The 22,094-nt window shown below is 47.3% G+C and overlaps 5 protein-coding genes across 5 annotated transcripts; 2 read left to right on the top strand and 3 right to left on the bottom strand.

Annotated features, from left to right (window-relative positions):
* Nucleotides 1–8,194: 8,194 nt before the first annotated feature.
* Nucleotides 8,195–9,023, bottom strand: MYCFIDRAFT_142548 (uncharacterized protein; the record flags this gene model as incomplete). The annotated part of the gene is made up of 2 exons (XM_007931894.1): nucleotides 8,195–8,641; nucleotides 8,688–9,023. Coding segments are annotated over 2 exons (783 nt in total), but the record flags the coding sequence as incomplete, so codon positions are not given.
* A 519-nt stretch (nucleotides 9,024–9,542) lies between these two features.
* Nucleotides 9,543–11,403, top strand: MYCFIDRAFT_190287 (uncharacterized protein; the record flags this gene model as incomplete). Its single annotated transcript, XM_007931893.1, has 3 exons — nucleotides 9,543–9,561; nucleotides 9,786–10,618; nucleotides 11,389–11,403. 3 exons carry the CDS (start codon nucleotides 9,543–9,545, stop codon nucleotides 11,401–11,403), a joined length of 867 nt encoding a protein of 288 aa, XP_007930084.1.
* A 1,737-nt stretch (nucleotides 11,404–13,140) lies between these two features.
* On the top strand, nucleotides 13,141–14,692 carry MYCFIDRAFT_142349 (uncharacterized protein; the record flags this gene model as incomplete). The annotated part of the gene is made up of 4 exons (XM_007931892.1): nucleotides 13,141–13,197; nucleotides 13,262–13,780; nucleotides 13,848–14,431; nucleotides 14,482–14,692. The coding sequence occupies 4 exons, from the start codon at nucleotides 13,141–13,143 to the stop codon at nucleotides 14,690–14,692; spliced, it is 1,371 nt and encodes a 456-aa protein (XP_007930083.1).
* A 1,963-nt stretch (nucleotides 14,693–16,655) lies between these two features.
* On the bottom strand, nucleotides 16,656–17,381 carry MYCFIDRAFT_79561 (uncharacterized protein; the record flags this gene model as incomplete). Its single annotated transcript, XM_007931891.1, has 4 exons — nucleotides 16,656–16,795; nucleotides 16,968–16,980; nucleotides 17,039–17,156; nucleotides 17,266–17,381. The coding sequence occupies 4 exons, from the start codon at nucleotides 17,379–17,381 to the stop codon at nucleotides 16,656–16,658; spliced, it is 387 nt and encodes a 128-aa protein (XP_007930082.1).
* Nucleotides 17,382–17,815: 434 nt separating this feature from the next.
* Nucleotides 17,816–22,067, bottom strand: MYCFIDRAFT_104419 (uncharacterized protein; the record flags this gene model as incomplete). Its single annotated transcript, XM_007931890.1, has 2 exons — nucleotides 17,816–18,975; nucleotides 19,202–22,067. Coding segments are annotated over 2 exons (4,026 nt in total), but the record flags the coding sequence as incomplete, so codon positions are not given.
* Between the last annotated feature and the right edge of the window lie 27 nt (nucleotides 22,068–22,094).

Raw genomic sequence — 22,094 nt, 5'->3', positions numbered from 1 at the left:
GTTACTTAGGCGTACCTCCCTTTTTTACTCGAAGATCGCACTTTTTAGTATATAATTAGTATACGAGGTTTCGATATTATATACTAGCTCGGGTATAGAGGCCCTTTTAGCGTTTCGAGGATCTACGAGTACTTCGACGAGATGTAATACTTTCGATTACTATATACTCGCGAGTATATAGCTAGTCTAGGAGTAGGTATCCTAATTATAGGGCCTTTATATAGGTTATTAACACAATTGAAGTAGTAGCCGTACTACTTATAGTTAGTAGCTAATATAAAGTCGGGCAGATCTTATAAGCCTATAAGACTTATATAGTTATTTAGTAGTACTTTTGTTTTATTAGTAAGCGGATCTAGGGTCTATAGTCTAATACGCTACTTAGTACTACCTATCGAGTTAGTGCTACTAGATGCAGCTAGCAATAGTAATTGGCTAACGACTATTTATTCTAGAGAGTTAGACTTACCCTAGTAAATTAAGCTATTATAGAACGTCTCTCCGTTCGGCCTATAGACTAGAGGATTACTAAGATACTCGCTTAGAGTCGGGGGATCCTAGTTTAGATCTATAATAAGCTAAGCTAAGTACCTAGATAGAGGAGCAAGTTAACTAAAAAATAGCTTATTTAATGCCGGAACCTAGACTAGTGCTTTATATATAGCTTTTAAAATCTCGAAGAAAAAGTCGTACGTCGGATTTAAGCTAAGAATCTCTAAACCGCGCTACTTGTTAAAGACAACAAAGGTAGCCTTCGAGATTAGACTAAAAGAGGTATTATTTAGAACTATAGTTCCTATAAAGCCTAGACCTACGCCGCTAGTATCGGCTAATGCTCGGAAAAAGTAGTAAGATAGAATAGAAGTATAACGGTCGACGCAGAGTAGTATTAGTTGCTTCGAGTCCTTTATTACCGCTACGCCTATTAACCTACTATAAGTTAGTACCGATAGGCGGACAAGCTAACTAATCTATATAAGTCTACCTAAATAGTAGTGCCTACCTATATAACGGACAGCCTATCTAACGCTCTCGTAACTAGCTATCGACTTATTGTCCGCCTTTACTATATCCGTAGAGTCCGAGCGTACCTTTAGTAGTAGTAGACGTATATTTTTATAGGACCGAGTCGCTCTAAATAGTAATAGTGTTTATATAAGCGAGTGTTCTAAGTAATAGCAACGTACTAGCGTAGCGGATATACTAGTAGATATACTATAACTAGGTATAGAAGCGGAAGATCGCTATTAGAGGATATTTAAAAGGTATATAACCGGCTAAGTAAAGCTAGGGTCTTGTTACCTTAGGTAGGGCTTAGCGCTTAGCGTTAGCCTAACTTCCTAACCTTCTTCTCTTTTTTTATAGATCTTATTAAATACTATACGCTTTTAACTATACTATCTACCTAATTACCTAACCTATATTATATAGTATTCGATCTACCCTTTATAGGATATAGCTAGATAGTTAATTAATTTAGTAATACGGCTTACAATTCGCACTAAAATAAGCCTCCTACTAAGACAAGACCTATATATAAAGTACCGTATAGGCAGGTACTACCTAAGGGTTGCCGAGCGAAGCGAGACCTAAGCGGAATATTAGTTAGAAGTTGTCGCTGCATCGTTTTAGACGCATAGTATAAGAATGTCGCAATGTCGTCGTCGTCGTCGCTATAGTATTGTTTGTCGCAATATCGTCGTCGATGTAGCGGCTAGCGGGTTGCGAGGCAGCAAGGTAGAAGTTACGTAGGAGGGACATTTTGATTTCTTCTAATCAGAGGCCGAGCTAGATTTGTATAAGCGTATCTTTAGACTAAACCCCCGGCGAACACCTTACACGTAACGCAACTACTTCTAACTGTTATTCCGCTTAGCTCGTAAACAGACAACACCTCTGCATCCTCGTCGCAAGCTCCTCGAATGCTTCGGCTTATGCCTATTTACTTCGCTTCGCTCGGACTAAGAAACCGCTAATTCAACCGCTCTAATTACTAACCTAGGCTTTCTTTACGGCCTATTCGACCGATTTAACTGTACTAATTACAAAAGTACTAATTCTACTATATCTATATTACTAGGAGACCTATTATCTACTAAATAATACGTATCGACAAGATAGATAACTATAACAATATATAATTAAGGGCTATATTATAAGCTAACGGGATAGCTATCTAATGTTTAGACTACCTAACCTCGGCCCCTAAGGACATATTTGCGTAGTAAACTCTAGGTCCTCTAGCGAGAGATTCGGAGAGAAGGAAGTCTATAAAAGCTTCGCGGCTATCTAACGCCTTACGGCTAAATTTAGTATATATATAGCAGAAGAACTAGTCCTAAGGAAGGATACTAAACTTAAGGACTATACTATATTTAATAGCTCTAGTAGGAAGTAGTATAACGACTATATTCGTAACTATAAGCTTAACTAGCGTAATGTACTAAAAGCGCTATTAACTAAATATACCTTAGTCGTCTACGTAATATAATATATTAATAGCGACCCTAAGAGAACCTAGGATAACTATTTTAATTCCCTTAAAGACCTATCTAAGATCGACTAGCAAGCCTATAAGGACATTATACTAGATACGCTTAGCAACCCCTATTTAGGATAATAGCGTACTTAGGACTAATTCCTCTACGCTAAGTAGAAACCCGATAAGACTTTTCGAGCCTTCTAAACCCGACTAAGGGCTATTAAAGACGACTTACTATCTAAGGACAATTTAATATAGATTATAGAAGTACGACCTAAATTTAGGTAGGAACCTACCCTTAAATTAGACCGCTACTATATGTTTAAATAATACTATAGTCGCCTCGAATTTGTAGTCGAGGTTAACCTAGCCGAATAGGCTATATAGGCCTAGAAAAGACTAGAATCAAAGATCCGGCCTAATAATAACAACCGTAGCAAGCGTAGAAGAGGTAGCTACTAGGATCGAGCTAATAAGCCCGATAAGAATAATAAGAATAATAAGAATAATAGCGACCCCTAGCGAGGCTATAGTAACTACCGGTCTAGGTTATATCGAGAGGGCAATATCTAGCGTAGTAGGGGCCGCCGAAGAGGCGGATTCCTCTACTAATAAACTAAGCGGTCTATATCTAGTAGTAGCGCTCTACTAACCGGCCTTAAGTGCTTTAATTATAATATTACTAGCTACTTACTTAGCGTATATAATAAGCCGAAGGATTAGGCTCGAATTGAGCGTACTACTACTAACTATAGAAGGACGCTTTAAGTTATAGTAGCGAATACTACCTATATAATAACTAATCTTCCTAATCGCTCGAAAAAAGAATAAGCGCTATACTAACTATTAGCCTAGTACGCTATAAAACTATTAATATATAGCTAGCAATTGTATAAGACTGCCTTATTAGCGATATATATAATAGCAATTATAAGACTACGATTATACTAGATCCGGGAAATTTAGTTAGTACCCTTATCGATTACCGTACTACTAAGTACCTAGATCTAAAGCAATTACCCCGAGCTAATATACTAATCCTTACTTAGTTTAATTAGACTAGATACGAGACCTATAGAGCATATTATATTAATATAGTCTTAAAGGATAATATCTATAACGAGAGGATTCTAGATTTTACTACCTATACTATCGATATAGACAACCTCTACTACGGAGCTACTATTATACTTACCAATCCTATACTAAAGCACTATACTATAAAAATAGACCTCGGCAGCTAATAATAGCGTTTTAGAATAGCTAGAAAGGAGGATATTAACTATATCAACCCTACTAAGTACCCTAATAATGCTAGGGTCCTATTTATTAGCAATATTAAAGCTACTAACTTAATTACCGACTTTCTCGAGGAAGAGGAAGAACTACCTAATAGTATAGAGCCTAACTAACTCGAGCGTATTCCCCTACTAATCCGAGAAACCTATATTAATATATTTAAGGACTATCTAGCCGCTATACTTCCGCTATTAAAAGAGACAAATTATAAGAATAAAGTAATAGAGGGCAAGGAGACTCCTTTTAGCCTACTGTGTAACTTTAGTAACAGAGAGCTAGCTATCCTTTGTAAATACCTAGATAAGAACCTAGCTAATAGTCGAATTTAGTATAGTAACAGCCCTGCTAGTGCACTAATCCTATTTGTTCTAAAGAAGGATAGTAGCCTGCGCCTATATATTAATTACCGTAGACCAAGTACTATTACTAATAAAGACCGCTATCTACTTCCGCTTATTAATAAGATATTAGACTACCTATTAGGTGCCTACTTCTATACTACGTTAGATTTAAAGGATATATACTATTTTATCCGTATCTATAAAGATAGCGAATAGAAGACTATATTCTATACCCGCTATAGCTATCTTAAATACTTAGTAATGCCTTTTCAAGTTAGGCTAGCTAATGCCCCTACGATATTCTAATCCTATATTAATAGGGCTTTGTCTAGTCTACTAGACTACCTATATATCGTCTATCTTAATTAATAATAAGTTTGTAGGAAACATCGACGACTATCCGCTATATCTAAGCATCTTTTAGACTACGAGGGTGCCGTTTCGATCGATATTCTTCTAAGAAAAGGTCGTAGAATAGACTATCTTAAATAACTGCTAGTTAATAGAGTACTTCTTAACTAAGGATAAAACCTATATACCTCTAATACCGGACGAGTTTCTAATCGACCTAAATAGATAGAAAGTCTGTATTAGAGGCAGTAGAGAACAGGTATAGTCTTTTACAAGCGCTAAAGATATAGCTAAGTCTCTTATCGCAATTCTATATATACTATAATAGGTTAGTATAATCCTTACTACGCTTCCGTAGTAACTATCCGATTAATCCTTGTTCTAGGAGCCTACGACCTTTGTCTATAGGTAGTAGGCCAATTTCAACGAAATAGTCGTCCTAATAGAAGACTTTTACGGTATATAATATAGTACCTTCTAACCGAGCTCGACTAAAACCGAGGTAGGCAAACCTTTACCTAAGTCGTATCGATCGATAGAAGACATTCGTTAGGATTAACTACTACCGCTAACGCTAGAGAATAAGGAGAAGCTTCTTCTTGCAAGTATAGATAAGATAATAATTACTAGGTTAGGAGCTTGTCCTTACGAGAAGACGCTTCGTTAGAGGAAGAAATTCTTTAGTAATATTAAATTTACGACGGTAAAAGAGCTTTTAACGCGATATAACGACCCTCGGTATAAATCACATTTATAGAGCTACTTAATCTAGATATCAAATGCGTAGATCGTGTCTAAAGATTAACTAGTAATATATTAAGTACTTCGCAAGTCTAAAGGCCTACCGTAGATATCGTTAATTAATAAAGTTATATATAAGTTTAGTAGTATTCATTGTAATCCTATAAATTAGATGTCGCCTAAAGGCTTCGTTAAGCAATATTAGAGCCTCGAAGTCCGCAAATAAGCCGAGCTAAAGATTCGTACTCTGTTTCGAAGAAATCGTAGGTTGCTCTATATCGCTTTAGCGACTTACGTCGACCTTATAAGTATCTCCGCTATTAGAGTAGTTTTTATCGAAACAAGCTCGCCGTCTTCTATAGTAAGGATGTCTTATAAAGCCTAAAGACATTGTTCTAGCCCGATGCGGTCTATATAAGATATAAGTAGCGACTACTATTCTTCGGAGCTTATCGAACGAAGCTCGTAGCTAACTTCTTCGCCGACAATATACTAGAAGTCTCGTATAACAATTCCGTCTAGAACTTTAATAGTTATATCGGCATCGTTAGATTGCTACTAGTATAGGTCGCAAATAACTTTTGCTACTCTCGTTATATCCGTAATATAAAGCTAACTATTCGATACGCTACCGTTATAGATACGAAGCTCGAGTACGCTTCTAGTTAGTCTCTAGATATAGTCGTTAGGGCTCGTTACTCTGCTTATTATATCCCTAATAATGTAGCTTAGCTTCACTACCTTTATTATATATATCTGTCCTTCTAAGCCTTATACAGTTCGTCTCGTTAAAAGCTTAGATATAAGCTTAGTTTATAAATATCCCGTAGAACGATAACTAACTATAGAGAGTAGAGTATCCTCGGGATTAGAAGTATCTATCGTAAGGTCTTAGCCTCTAGACATATATAAAAAGCGATATAGTATAGTACGAGCTGCGATTAAGCGTAAAAGCTAAGCAGTCGATATAACGTTTACAGCTCTTAGTGCTTAGTATACCTTATTCTAACGTACTAAGGCTCCGTAGTAGATTATAGCGTTATAGGGACTCTAGTAACTTGCTAGCTTGTCCTAATACGAGCTATATAGTAATCCTAGATTAACTTAACTAATATCTCCCGGCTAGATCTCTAGACGGTAGTTATTCTTTATATACGGCAGTTCTATCTTCTCGGCGGTAGACAAAACACGCGCGAGACCGTCTTATAGATTTTTGCATCGTATAATAGCAAATACCGTCTCGATATCTATATTGCGTAGTAGATAGGATAGGATTATAATTCTAAGGAATCCTATACATCCCGTAAGTAGCATACTCTTTATATTCGTACGAGTTCCTAAGCGGCTACTAGTTAATAGAGGCTTAGCATCTAAAACGCTCTTAGAAAGTATTTCTAAATCTTTTAGGAAGCTCGCTTTTTAGACTAAATCCCGTTTAAGCTTAGGTAGTCGGCGGCTTTTAGAGGCCTCGATAATCCGGGCTAAAGATTCTACGGTTATACCTAGTTCTATTATTAATTAAACCGAGAGCTTAGCTCCGTACTCTCGTTTAATCTATTTCGCTAATATAATAACCTTTATAGAATCTATCCTAGCAGATTCTAAAGAAATGTTTTAAGCTTCTAAAGGGAGTCGAATATACTAATATTAAGGGGCAACAATCGCTACTACCTTTCTAGTAATAGCTAGGGCTAAGGTATCGTGCTTTGAAACTTGGTTGTTACCTTTAATTGCTCTTAGTTATAAGGAAGCAGGTAAATAATCGATCTAATAGAGCACTTTTTATCGATTAATCTTCTTAGATTCGGTTAAAGGAATGTAGGAGACTAGAAGCTATATAGAAGGTATTATATACGTAGGAAGTCGATTCCTTAAGTAATTAGTAGAGTCGACGAATAATAGGCTAGCTTAATCGTCCGATAGTAGCGTAAGAGGCGGCCTATACGAGGTCTTCGTATCATTGCGTTTCGTAATAGGCTCAAAGATGGCTACAAGACGGTCTTTATATTTTGCTACCAAAATCTTGGCTCTCCATGTCGATGATAGCAACACCTTGAGCTGTGAAATGCTCACTGATGTGCCGGTCATCGCGGCTAGTCAGCAGCCACCTTACCCTACGAGAGGCTGGCTCCAGGTTATGGAGAGTGAATGCATAATCCCGTAGTTTGGACAACAGTGCAATGGTAGACTCGCTGACCTCCAAGAAATGGATGTTGCTAATGATCACATGAATGCTGCTGACCACCGGATCTTCCATGATATCTTGCAAACACTTCCAAAGGTTGTCCACAGTCGCTGTTGCCTTGGCACCAGAGTCTTGCAAATCATAATCGATCTCAGTCGAGGCGCCTCGGTAGCGAGGAGTTGGCACGAACCATTTGGCATGCTGCGCCAACGACTCTTCCTCGTTGATGAGCTGAGTGATGATGCTTTTCAGGATGTCCTCGGCGGTACAGCATCCCGATGATTCTTCGCACATGAAGTAGACCAGAAAAGTCTCGCTGTGGCTTGCTGTGACATCCACGTGCTGATCTGCCACAACGTGATCGATTTCTTGTATCGCGGAAAGACATGCATTGGTTTTTCCGAGGCCAGGCCCACCTTTCAACCACAGAAATGAAGCTGAGTTCTTGTTTCCATCGCCAATTGTCATCCAGTCAATGTAGATGCGCTCTGAAAGTAGCCAGGATGCAATCTTGCGCTGCTTGATTCTCGCGCGGAATTTGTGTCGCATATCCACGCCTTCTAGGGACAGTCGAACTTGATTGATGAACTTTTGGGTCAATAGCTTCTGACCGAAGGCCATCGTACGCCTTCTGACGCCCACCCTGGCCATTTTGATCATTCTGTCCAAAGCGATTCTGACAGCATTGAATTCCTTACCATCGACACTTTCGAATCTAATGAGGTTGGCGTGACCGGCATTCAAGCCGACGCTATGAGCTCCTGGAAGTGAGGCGGACTGCGGATCCACGAAAAACTATCTTGCTGTCAGCAAGTCACGTCGAGACGGGGGTTGAAGACTGACGGTGCTGGTTCCGAAGGCTGAGAGCCCAACTTCCATAACTCTTTTAGCGCCTGTTTTGAAAAACTTATGCTGCAAGAGGCCAGGCAGGTTGGAGGTGACCTTTCCGGCATACGATACGGCAGTCTCCTCCATTTCCCAGGCGCAGAACAGCTCAATGGGCGGGACCAGCTTGCTGCTGATTTCTATGAAGTCTTCCGTGGTCTCTTCCAGCACGTCGTTCTTCTCAGTTTTCATGAATGAGAGCAATGATTCATACGCTTCATGGCCGAACACCGAGCTGTAGAGCAGGGCAATTTTGGCCATGTCAGAGCCGTAAAATGGTGCTCCAAACAGGGCGCATCCCATTGTACAAGTGACGAGGGCCTCATATTCTTTCTTAGCTCTGGCCATACACAATGTCTAGAAAGTGTCAGCACAAGGTCCGGGTGCTTGGGACCAGGCATACCTTGGCAACCACAATGCCGCCCATGCTATGTCCAATGAAGATTAAAGGTCGAGTGATCTCGCCGCCACTCTTTCGATGGTCCTTGAGATCATCGAGCAGCCAGTTGCAGATGCTCTTCATCGTGGCCCTCACCCTATGCTTTCCCTGCCAGGCCGAAGCATAATCGTATAGCATGACTCTGGCCTTCGGGAAGAGCTTAGCGAGGCCATCATCGTCGCGGATCCAGTTGAATTGTCGCGCTTTGGTGCCGGGTGTGGCAGCTTCAGAACGACCGGCATTCTCTGCCCAGGTCCAACATTCTTGTGGATTTGTGCCCAGCCCCGGGATGGCAATGATACTGTCTCGCAGTCAACGAAGGAAATGCCGAGGGCACCACGACAAGCGTACTCAATCTCTGCATGACGGGGATTGTGAAAGACTGTGATGCCTTGACCGAGCCTTCGAGTCACTTTGGTTGTCTTCGATCGTTGGTCCTCCCCATCGGCAGCCATTGCGTCTCAGGAGTAAGTACTCTGCAACAGCAGCCCGCTTGCAAAGAGCAAAGCAGTTCACTGTTCATGCTCACTGCTGGGACGTAATACATTGCAGATGTCGCCATGTACCGTAAGGCTGGCCGGGGGCCCCTCCTGCATGGGGTCATAGGACCGTTGCCCGATCGAGCGGACACGGCTGGGTGCGTGGGAGGAGGCTGCAGCCTCCCATAAGGGGACTTAATCACGACATGTCGATTTCCGAGACGATCGAAAGCGCCACGGCGCCACGAATCCCAACCAGCGCAAGGCGGACGTAACCATTGCAGCCCGTCCCCAAGGCTGAAACTCATTTGAGTTCATGTGCCTAGAATATTGCCCAGACATGATGGAAGATGGTCGAGGTCGGTGGCACAGGGCAGCCTCCAGATCGTGCCGTGATGTGGCTTTTGTGGACGTGAATGTGGACCTGAATCTACCCGATCTCATGCTCCAGGTAGAACTATGCCATCTGGCACTGTTGTTGGCGACAGACGAATCCGCCCGCCTTCAATGGACCTCCCCCCTCCTCCGCGGCAGCCTGAGGCATCCATCGAAGCCACCTTCCCCCCGAACTTCCGCCCAACAGCACCAACACCTCCTCTCCAAGCCCTCGAATTCCTCGAACAAGACCTCGCCAGCCAGCGTCTGGACAATGCCTCGCCTTACCTCTGGATGGTCGGACGGCCCCTGCCTCCACGACCGTTAAACAAACAGCTCGTCCTGGACCGCAGAATAATCCCAACAACAGACGCCTCGCTCCACCTGGTCTGGACTTCACGCAAGATCTTCGTCAAGCCTCTACCGGAATGCATGCTCTTGACTGCGCTCTACGAACATCTGTACATGAAGCCTTCGGACCTCCGCGGCCGGACTCTCGGCTTCCTTCACACGTATACGGCTCTGGTGCCAACGAAGCTGGACTTCGACCTTGCGGTTGAGAATAAGCTCATGCCTTCGAGCTACGCGTGGATGGACTGGAAGAAGCTGGTCGAAAGGATACTGGAAGATTACCCCGGGGACGACATATATCCGCATCTTGACCTTCGATACGTGTATGGCGAACTGCGTCTAAGCCGGCTGAACAAAATATATCGCTTCATACTCGGAGACTGGTTACATGGGTATTCGCCTTTGACAGGACACACACGCTACATCGATCTCGTCATCGACCATCTGAGCGTCATAGCAGCCGGCACAGTCTACATTGTGGTTGTCCTCAGTGCCATGCAAGTCGTGCAAAGCACGAAGATCTTGGCCACAAATCACGCCTTTCAGAGGGCATGCTACGGCTTTGCCGTCTTTTCCATCATCTCTCCAATCCTCGCATTCGCCTTGCTAGCAGCTATACTCATAGCGATGTTCATTGCCAACTTGCAAAGAACATTGAAGATGCAAGACAGGCGCTTTGAAGACCTTGGGGTAAAGCCTCCGCTCAAGCCTGGTTTTGGCAAGACCACGGACGGTGTTCTATCCGCTTGAATGGCTTCTAAATAGCAGTGTCAACTTGGACAGCCGCACTAAACTTGCACACGCTTCGCTTTAATCAAAACACGCTCCAACTCCGAATGCCTCTCATTCCTAGCGGTGTCGCGAACCAGCGCCGGCGTGATGACTGCACTTCTTTCCGAGACGGCATCAAAATTCCTCCAATCGAAAATGAACAAAGATGGTTGCGTAAACAATAAAATTCCAGTCTCGCTCGCTTGATGCAGGATTTGATGCAAACTCTCCACACGATCAGCATCGCTTTTGCCACCAAGGGCCCATGGCGAGAGTGCGTTGGTCAGGGTTCGGACTGCAGAGTCGATGTTCGCGTCGAGAGTTCGACGGAAATCCGGATCGTCTCTGGCACTCGGAAGGAGATGGCCTGTGAGCACGCGCCACTGCGAGAATGCTTCGGGTAGATCTGTTCGAATCAGCATCACGTATGGGTATACAGAATGGAAAGACCTACTTTTCGTGGCTTCATCTCCCTCCCTTTCCAGGTGCCATCCACTCTTTGCTGGAATCTTGGTGTATTCGAGAGGCAGCAAAGACTCTTGGGGATCTGAGCGTAATGATATTTTGTGAACAATCCATCGAGTCACGATGCCCTCAAGAAGCGGCGAAGGACTGCTGGCCTTCAATAGAAGCGGTGAGAGCTTGACTGACGAATATGTCTCAAGCGACTGTATCTGATCGATTGCCAGCTTCGTAGGGCTTGAATTATAGTACCCTTCGATATGAATCTGAACGTGCTCGAACATGGACTTCACACTTTGCACAATTGTGCCGTCGTCTTTCTCTTGCGGCAAATGCTTTTCCCAGCCAGTCACCTTATCCCCTTTCATCGGGATTGCTGGTGTGTCAACAATGGGGTCTTCGCCAGTCGGCGCTCTCGAGCTCCAGTCCTTGGAACCAGCTGCAACTGCGGAACGTCGTGACCTCCGCTGTCTCACCAAGAGCCAGGCCACGAGAGCACCAATTAGAAGGCCACCAAGGAGGGCACCTGCGATTGCACCGCCGAGCTGGGACCCGTCGAAGTCCTTGCCCGATCCTGTGTTAGAAGTGGGCGTACTAGAGGAGCTCGTGGCAGATGTGGATACGCCCATTGATGTCGGACCTACTGAGGTAGTAGCCTGAGACGCCGAGCTGACACTGTTGCTTGCATCCGTTGCCGTCGCCGATGGGCTCGTCAATGCACGCTGCAATTGTTCGGCAAGTGAGGCCACATTTAGTGAGACTGGAATAGTAGCAGTGTAGGGGATGTACAGAGTCGAACCCGGAGGCAGCGAATACGTGGTGTCGAGATTGGTGATAGGCGATGTGCCTGCCCAGGCCTCTGTCGGTGTTGGCGGAGAGGCGGGTGAAGCCGAAGTCAGAATCGTCATGAAAGATGATAATGGCACATCGTGGGTGGAATCCTCGGTATTCGATACAGGAATCCAGATTGCAAAGCCTTGAGCGGTGAGGGTACCATTCACTGTCTTAGGCGTATCAGGCAGCGTGGCTGTGAGGATGGGAAGAGTGGACGGTAGGTGCAGAGTGGTGGCCATAACAAGAATGTGGGAGAAAATCTGGTGCTGAAGCAGTAGTACCGTGTGAAGCAGGAAAATGGGATACTGGGGAGGCTTTCGGCCAAAGCTGGGCCACCAATCCCACACACTAGCTAATCTGGACCACAGTGGCTGAAGAAAGGCTGAGAAGTCAAAGTCAAATCTGGAGCGGGTAGGGGTGGTGTGGTCGTCACACAAATACGCAGGCCTGTACTGTATCATCACAAGCCACACAGCTCGCAGCTCGGTCCGGAAGGCCATGGTTTGCTCTGAATGGAATGGCCCCGTCCTCGCATGCTTTCATTGACATCGTACTTGCTTTTTGGCGTGTGGCCCGTGCTGAGTTGCTGGAGTCGCCTCGTATTGCTCCCATACCAATGTCGGCTGCCACATGAAGCCAAAACTGAGCAGCGGTGCATGCCCGCCATATCGTGGGCCTCGTATCGCATCGCGCACTGGGCGTGCGGAACATGGCGTGGCATTATGGCTGGCTGCGTGTAGTGCACCGTGACCCACATCACATGCACGAATAGCGTGACCATGGATCTAGATCGACGGCTGAACAGAATCGTGCTGCATCTCGCACTGGTTCCGGAGATGGCCGTTCAAGTGTGTTTCCCGTCCAGCCTGCGAGACCTTGGTTGTGCCATTGGTACAGTCTCCTGCATGTGGATTCCGTCGAGGCGACCGGTGTAGGTCCTCGCGCACAGCATCACGCCCGCCCCTGTTCCATGTCTCGCTCTTGCTATCATTTGGAGTACTGGTGTCCTGGTGCGCTATCGTTTGCCTTGTGGGCGCCGCTGCCTGAATCTGACTTCTGCGTGTGTTCCCACGGGAAGCTCTCAGGCTTTCTTCATATTTTCTTTCATACAGCTACTCTGCGACGGATCGGTGGTTCTCGTTGCGATGGCAGCTCGAAGGCCTGATATTGTTGTTGGTATCGATGTTGGCCAAACGTGTTCGGTGCGTGCGAGATGGAGATGGCGATGGCGATCGAAAAGCTTGGCTCGATTACTAATGACCGCAGGGTGTCGCGTACTCCATTGGACCTGACTGGCACCACCCTCGCACCATCAACCTCTGGCCCGGCTCTCATGGCAATATCAAGGCAGACAAAGTGGCTACGGCCGTTGGGTACAGTCGAGAGAAGGACGGCGTACAAGCATGGGGCTTTGAGTGCATGTTCGGCGACGCGAAACTTGAGGTTCGGGAGCAATTCAAGTTGACCTTGGACCATGACTACGAAGACTATCGAGGCTTCGAATCCCATCACGCGAGACGCTGGTATGGCGACTACCTTAAATGCCTGTACGCGGAGATCGTCAAATTCTTCAACGACTCTGTCCCCAAGTGGCACAGTCTCCATGTTGAATACAGCTTCAGCACTCCCACCACCTGGACCAACCCGGCTATGATCGCGAGTATCGAGGGTCTCATCAAAGCAGCCGGTTTTACGAGTACGCCACGCCAGACAGTACGCATGGGACTGACGGAAGCCGAAGCGGCCGCCATTGATGCTTGCAAGACAAAATATGCCAGCGACGATGTGTTCCTCATCTGCGATGTATGAGATTCGCGACCTGGCCGGGCGAATTGAACTGACTCTTCTCTAGGCTGGAGGCGGCACCACAGATGTCAATCTGCTGAAAGTCAAGTCGCTCGACGACGACCAGGTTGAACTAGAACCGCTGGATCATGTGGAGGGAGTTCCGGTCGGATCTACTCTCATCGACTATCGCATGGCAGAGCACATAGTTCAGCGGCTTGAACCGATTGCTGATTACCTGGACGGTGATTTGTACTGTCTCGCCGAGGAGATGCTAACTGGCAAATTTCAGACCATCAAGCACTCCTTCCCCAAACCGCTGGTAGATCAATACTGGCTAGATGTGAAAGGCTTGGCAGGTGCGCAGAGCTTCCCTGATGTTGGCATCAAGGACTCCCGAATGTCGATAGCTCGTGAGACCTTGAAAGGCATCTTTGATCACCAGGTGTCGCAAATCTTCGAGCTGATCGATGGACGGCTCTTGGCGCTTCAAGAAGAGTTTTTCAACCTACAAGTCTCTTACATCATCCTCTCCGGTGGCCTTGGCAGTTCTCCATACCTTTACGACCAACTCAAGAGACGGTACGAGAAGAACGAGGGATTCGCCTCTAACAATACGGCATTGATCCGTATCATGAGAGTACTAGAACCGTGAGTCTTGCACCAAGCTATGGCATGACGGCTATTCTGATTCAATACAGACAGCTTGCTGTTGTACGTGGCTTGGTGAGAGAACGTACGCAACAACTTGGCAAAGGACCAAGCGCTGGACAAGACGTCTATAAGACCAGACATTGTCGAAACAGCTACGGTGTAGCTGTTCGTGAACCATACAATTTTGCAAAACACGGAATGGTGTCCACGATCAAGGGAAATGATGGCCGAGAGTGGGTTGAGAATTGCATCGAGTAAGTGCTTCTCAGCGTCGCATGGCTCATAATCTAATTATCACACAGCTGGTTCATACGTCAGGGACAAACCATCACCGTATCCGACGGTATCGGCCGTAAATACCGATCCACATTAACCAAAGAAGAACTCGATGTTCCTCGAACCGTTCGAATAGTGATGTCCACCTCGTCGCCTGGCCAGCTTCCGATACGTACAACCGATTCCAACTGCAAAGAGGTTGTGCTCGTAAATTACAGGCTAACTGCCAACGACATGACCAAAGTCGAGTCCTGGACATTGAAAGACGCATGGTCAAGCAAAGGGCGAAAGCTGAAGCAGAAATATTGGAAAACAGAGCTCTCATTTGTTGTCAAGCCTGGTCCGGCTGACCTGAGGTTCGAGGTACGGGGAAGTAATGGACTCGTAAGTACAGATCACGACAGCCTCAGTGTTGAATTCCTGGACTGTCCGCCAAAGGCTCGAGTGGATAGCGGACACGCTGCAGGGACGTTTGTGTACGGCTGAGCAGACCAGGCATAACAATACCAATTTTTCTTGTACCCACTTTGAAATTACATAAAAACTGCAATTGGAGACGAGCCCGAACAAGTCCGAAAGGCGAATCACGATGCAATACCTGCGGCTCATGTGAGGCTCCGATGCGAGGACGGGCGAGAATTCCTGCCAGGCATATGGTAAGGCTGGCACCTGCCTATTCGAGTTAGAGCCACAGCTGACAATAGCCTGAATAAGGTTCGACCACATAAATCCACGAACGCCACAGTCACCCATGTCGAAGGCAACGAAGGCAACGACCGGCTGCGCCGAGCCGTGCGACCTCTGGGCAATGCGTATCACAAAGGCACTTGTTAGCGTGATGCTGGACATTCGCTAGCTGCATTGCTCAATCTCCTCCTGCTCTCCAAACGATCATGGCTGCTTCGACGCACTCGCTAGAGCGACTCCAGCCTTTCCCATTTCTTTGTGGGCCATGGGAGAGTCTGTTCTAGGACCTCCCGCGTGTAGAACAGGGTGTGGCTTATTATGCATTAGCGAAGCCGGTCGGAGACCAGAATGAGGACCGTGCCAATGCCTCCTGATCAATCCAGTATATTGGGGACGGACTTTTGCGAGAATCACAGTAAATGTGCCTTTGACGAGTAGGCCGGAAGGAAGCACTACCGAGCGACTTCTCGAATGCATAAGACACACTGTATAGCCTCAGTCATCCTTCAGACTGCTTGCTAGTCGCATCTCGCCGCTGGCCTCTTCGCTGCTTTTCCAATTTTTCACCATGGAGACTACACTGTACATACCCTCAGAGAGCCCTATCTGGACCCAGGGTTTAGATCCGTACGATGATGGACTTGTGACAGCAATCTCTGGAACTACGACAGTGAGCAACGATTTTGTCCTTTTAATTCCCGCTACAATCACGAGATCGACCACGCTTGCCCTTCCATCGCTCGTGTCGGGGCTTCTGGGTTCATCAACAGACACCATAAGTGATACCTGGGGTGCCGGTTATGGGCGAGACCCTGACTGGACAGCTTTCGGTATTACGAGCGAAGTCACTCTTCCTCCGGGGAGTACTCTCCTGGTTCCCTACATCGCTACTGTTCCAACAGTGGTGTCAGCGAGAGACTACATAGCTAGATTGGCAAGCGCGCTGGAGGATACCACGACCACGGCAATAATTACCAAATATATATCCTCAACTGCCACATCAAAATCGACCTCGTCAGCTACATCATCCACATCCTTTGACTCTGTGTCGAGTGCGTCGGGCAGGACAGTCCCAACGATACCGTCACCAACCGAGTCTCCAGATGCAAGCTTTCAGGAAAGAAGCCATGGGCTAAGCACTGGAGCAAAAGCAGGAATAGCTGTTGGCGCGATCATAGGCGTCCTAGCACTCGCGTCGGCAGCATTCCTCCTCTGGCGAAGGAGAAGAAAGAATTCATCAGGGAGCCACGTGTACGCATCAGGATTCGCAGAACCAAAGCTTCGCAACGAAGAGAAACCCGCGGTCGAGCTTAGCCAGTCGCATATTCGACAAATTTGATAACTTCTTTTGGGGAAGGCGAAGTTCACACAGTGCTCGGAAGATTGTGAACTTGAGAACTGTATCATAATATCAAACAGTTAGTTATTTGGCCAGACTCCGGCATTTTCTCCGCGCTGCTCTTGCCCAAACCCTTTTTCTACCATATGGATCAGAAAAGACGCAATGGCATTGTAAAAGAACAGGGCTGAAAATAGGAAGAGCACAGAGCCAAAGCAAACAGCCACTAACACAAGAGCACCAACTGCAAAGCGGTAGCAGATATTATTGTTCAGCTGAGAGGGCTTGTCATCAACACTAACAATGACCTGCATCGCGCTCAAAATGGTCGTCAAGAATGCGAAAACCGTGATGAACGTCTTAAAGTAATAGCTGAAGTACGTCGCATATTCGCGATGACTGGTGATCTCGCCGTAGCAGCTTTGAATGGTGTAGCGCAGAAATGTTGTCGAAACTCCCGGCGATCCCCATTCAGCTGTGGATCTCGTTGAGAACGTGCATTGAAAGATGTCGTTTGATTTTTTCGCACGAGAATCGGTCATCATAGTTCGAAAGATTGTCGATACATCCTTGTGAGGTTCCTAGGAGGTTGGGAAATGATGTGACAGCTGTGTTTCGGTGAGAGTTGCTGGCTCCGGTTCTCATTGTTGGCGAGATGGGTAGCACAGTCCGCAAGGCTCGGCGTCATCTCCAGAGAATCGGTGGCCATGGTTGGAAAGTCAGCGGTAATGTCTTGATGGCGTCCCTTCGTCGAGTAGCAGACCATCACGCAGCGCTGGATCGTCAGATTCGTCCTAACAGGATTGCATGTCTTTCCGAGCGGCACAGCTCTTCCGCCGCAACGTAGTGCTGAAATTGGCAAGTGTTCGTCTGATATGGGACCTCGAACTCCCACGCTTCTTCAGATGTTTCAACGCAGCAGGTTCGCTCAACTTCATTTCAACTCGTTGAAACACATTTGCGATAAGGCCGACAGGGCGCGGCAGAAACCAGGCCACAGCCATTTTCAGCACAGTCAACGAGTTCATCAATCACATTGTCACATCCATATCTCTACTTTACTCTCACAAATATCCAAGCCCACCGCCTCCAATAATCTCCAAATCACTTCTCAACCCCCAAGCACTGACACCTGCTCTACCGAGAACATCCGCTCTGCGAGCAGCGCCAAGTTCATGGATTCTTCTCACAAGCAGACCATCGACCACACCGCGAGCACCGCCGAAACTTTCTGATTCAATTGATCGGTAAGCTCGAGGGTTTAGACCAGCCGCGTGCTCCAAGATTGAGGTCAGGTGTGTCTGTAGTGCCGACAAGCGTCGATATGCTTGTTCATCGAGAGGGGTGATGAGACCGATAGCACCAGATGTTGAGGAAGTGAGGACATGCTGTAAAGGATCTGGCTTTACCTCGGCCTTGGAACCGCCGTTCATCATCTCGTGTTGCTGGGCTGCGAAGGAGGCCAAAGTCGAAGGCAACAGCATGCTATTCGTGGTAAAGTGGCCGATGTGGAAAGTGCTTCGATGGAGCAGTCTCATGCCGTTCAGACTCTTTGGATTCTCGGGATCGTACTGCAGGACATGCATGTCGCAATCGGCATCGAGGACCACGATGTAGAGTGCTCCATCGAAGGGCAAGAATTCTGCAGACATGACTTCCATATGCATCTTTGGGGCTTTTCCGAGCACGGTGACTCGGTAAGGCTCCTCAGTGAAGCCTCCGAACCAGAGTCCTTTCCATGCGTCTCCAGCTAGCCACATACCACGACCTGGAAGGGTCTTGAGCACGTGGGTATAGCTTTGCGCGTCAAGGAATGCAACGGGTAGGCACGATCCGTCCTCCTTCATGCCCCGAATCATCACCTTCAGTCCTTGAGCTGTGCCGATGAAGCCACCAGGGAAAGGTCCGGCGAGCGCCGTAATGGCACCTCTATTTTCTTCTCGCGCGAGCTGGTGCAGTTTGACGCCAGATTCGGCAATGTCTGGATCTGGGACCACGTCGATGATATCGTAGACGTATAGAGTGCCTTTCGCAGGCATGTCTTCGCCACGTTGTGCAGCAGCAGATACCACAACCAGCGGCTTCTGTTCATGCGTGTTCTCGGATGCCTCGAGCATCATGACTTGTAGGTCGGTGATTGCTGCTAGGTATGGCATATGAACGGTGTCAATGATGTGGTGTGAAATTGCCGAGATGAGATGCACGTTGTATTGCGGTACTTTGGGTCGAAGCGTAATGTCTAGAAGAGGTGTCAGCTCCGTTATGGATTCAGCCACCAACGGAACCCAAAAAGGCGTTGCGGATGGACGAATTGAAAGTGAAAGCTAGTTGGTCTAGCAGCCTCTTGTAGACCCTGCACTCCACTGACCTGGAGAGAACGTGATGCTTGAAGAGGTGCACAGGTGGTTGGAGGGAATTTTGCAGCACTGAGAGAGAAAACGCAGGGTAGGAGGGAGTTGACTTACCATCTTGTTCAGGATGTCGCCCGTCCTCTTCGGCAAAGTAAAAGTCGACCTCTCTGCACGTAGCCACTACGTAGAGTCCTCTCTCTTCATGATAAGCGATACGCCGAACGTCCTCAATCTGGTTTGGATGTCCAATGGGGACTTGGTGTACGCTCCACCCTGTGCCGTACCACGTGTTCAGAGGAAGTTGCTGCTCCTCCAGCTCCTCATCGGCATTAATCATAAAGAAGCCATTCTCGCATCCCACTCGGTTGATTGGGCAAAGCATGCTCAGACGATTGAGTTCTGCACTTTGTCTAATCTCTAGGACCTTGGGTAGAGTCGAAGGCTCCTTCAGCAGCAAACAAGGCGGGGCGCCAGGAATCGCAATTGCACTGTAGGTATCGATCTTGACGCTCTTGAGGGGTGGCGGACGGGCGCTCTGTGACTCTGCAATGCTTTCGCTGTATTTGGGTATGTGGGAAAAGGGAACCTTCCGAAATCGCAAGTCTTGGTGCCAGGACTTCCGTCCTGATGTTTGAGGATAGTGAAAAGGTTCGTAAAGTACAACATCGTCCATAGCTGTTCGAAGGACCAGGTACGGCTGCGTGACACCATGTTGACCAAGATCGGAGACGAGCACCTCCGTCAATGTCTCTCTGGTACCGGCCCTACGCTGCGCCGCGTCGACGGCAATCACTGGTGGAAGGTGAGGTAGGGTGGGAATGGCGAACAAAGGTTGAAGATCAGGTAAAGCGAAAGCATGCAGACCGCCATCAGCATTGAGCAGGAAAACCGCAGCAGACCCTTGCGTCAATGTGCCGGCGTAAAGCGATCCAGTGAGCCACTTCTTCTCTGCCACGCTTCCTTCAGCTTCGAGTGGTTCCAGCTCGTTGCCCTGGACCGAGAGAATCTGAATGCTACTGTCGTCACGAATGACCAGTACGTATGGATCGCAGACTGCGATGTGGACGATGTTTAGCTCATTCTCTGCTTCGTCTTCCATGGGCAGAATTTGATTCATGGCCAAGTTCGCATCGTACGTTCGCACCTCCTGCTTGCGAAATTGGACTATGATCTTGCCGTCAGCGAGGGCCACGACCTCTAAAGTCTCTCCCTCGCTTTCCCACTCTGACTTGGCATGTTCTGGATACCTGTCCTCAACGAAATGTTCATCGGCAGAAGAAATTTCGTAAGCTTTTGTGTTGGCGCCTTCGAACACGAAAAGCTTGTTGTCCAAGGTAGACTCGTCTCCAGCTTGATGGGCACGAACGGCCCATGCACTCTTCGCGTTCTCAAATCTGCTAGCGCGACCTGGAGTAGGCACGACATCGCGATTCAGCAGAGTGAGTCTGCCAGACTGCTTTCGACCTGTGGCAGCAGCAAGCTGTAACTTGTCGCTGCTCTTGCCTTGCCGACCGACACACATTCGATGTATAGGTCCAAGAGACTGCAGATGGTCTCGAATCTCGAATTGGTACGCGGCATTTGACGAACCAAGCTCGGTGTCAGATACTGCGCGCTTCTTTGCCTCTGGTGCAGCATCGTACAGGTCGTCGTCATCCTCTTCTATGGCGTCTTCATCTTCCTCGTCGCCATCTTTACCTAGCATTTGAGCATGAGAGCGTTTCCTGGTAAGTGGAGCTGTAGGCTGGGACCAGCCCATCAGCGATGACGCGCCATCCTCGCTACCAATAAAGACACTACCGTTTGCTAGATTCGCAATGCACGAGGGCGCAGCACTGAGAGAAGTGACACCATTGTCTTCAGTAACTGGCGTGACATTTATTGCGCTTATGCTACGGCCTAGCAACTTGAACTCGATGATTGCCAATGCGCCATCACTGGTCACGAGCAGAAGTTGACCCGATTTGGGGTCAATGGTCTCAATGCTGCAGTCCTCTAACTTAAGATTGAGATGGGATTGATCCGACATGCCAAAGTCGCTTTCCAGCTTGGCGAACTCATTGACTGCAGTGGCGTTGGCCTTCCCGCTTTGATCAACATGCACCAGCTCATTTGTGCCGACTAGTAGTGCGCCACCGATTGGTAGGGGTAGAGGTTTCACCTTCCAAAGTGTTGAGGGAAGCTTTGGAACAGTGATGAGATTTGTGGACGCTCTCTGCTCCAAGTCGAGAGTGTAGACAGTGTATGTCAAGACGTCCTTTCGTTCTTCGAGAAGCGCGTTTGAGGGCTCCATTGGCGCGGAAAGTATGCCGAAAGTCGGTTCTCTGTACTCGTGCAAAAACGCCAAATGCACGGTATGACTCAAAGTTGGATCAAGAGCTGTGAGAGGCAGCACGAAAGAAGCCTTGTATGGTGTTTGCTCCTCTTCGCCGTTGAGATGGGTCGATTCTCGACGCTTGCTTACAGCCGACATGGGCTCATTCTCAAATCCATCTTCTTCCTCTTCGCCCGCTAGTTCATCCCCAAAGTGGCGGAAAGGCAGGATAGCCAGTTGCCTGGCGCCGAACTTCAATGCCGCGCATCTCGAGCTCGGGTCGACGGTTAAGATGCTCTCAGATTCGGCGAGTGTAGGTCCGAATGGAGGCGTGATGACGTTGTCGCCCTCGTAGTAGTGAAGACTGATTGTGCTGATTCGATGGTTTTCTGGGTCCCATTCAACCAGACTCAATTTGGCATCTCGGAATGCGATAATGATGGCATCGCCGCCGCTGGCATTGTCGCGCGGTTTAGTTCGGGCAAGCGAGATGACGGTGCCGGCGAGAGGATACTCGGCCACGAGGGAGAGTTTCTGGTCGACATTGAAGACCTGGAGCAAGGAGGTCTTTGCGACAACAAGATTGTTGCTGCTGGCGCTCAGCAGCGAGCAGGATAGCGCATGAGTGACTGCTGTCGGCGGCAGTAGCTCGCTATAGCACTGCATGCTGACGGCGACAGCTCATATGCAGAG

This window comes from Pseudocercospora fijiensis (genome assembly GCF_000340215.1).
Source record: "Pseudocercospora fijiensis CIRAD86 unplaced genomic scaffold MYCFIscaffold_8, whole genome shotgun sequence".
NCBI classification, from domain to species: domain Eukaryota; kingdom Fungi; phylum Ascomycota; class Dothideomycetes; order Mycosphaerellales; family Mycosphaerellaceae; genus Pseudocercospora; species Pseudocercospora fijiensis.
The sequence above is the reverse complement of the archived record's forward strand: the minus strand, read 5'-3'. Positions and strand labels throughout refer to the sequence as shown.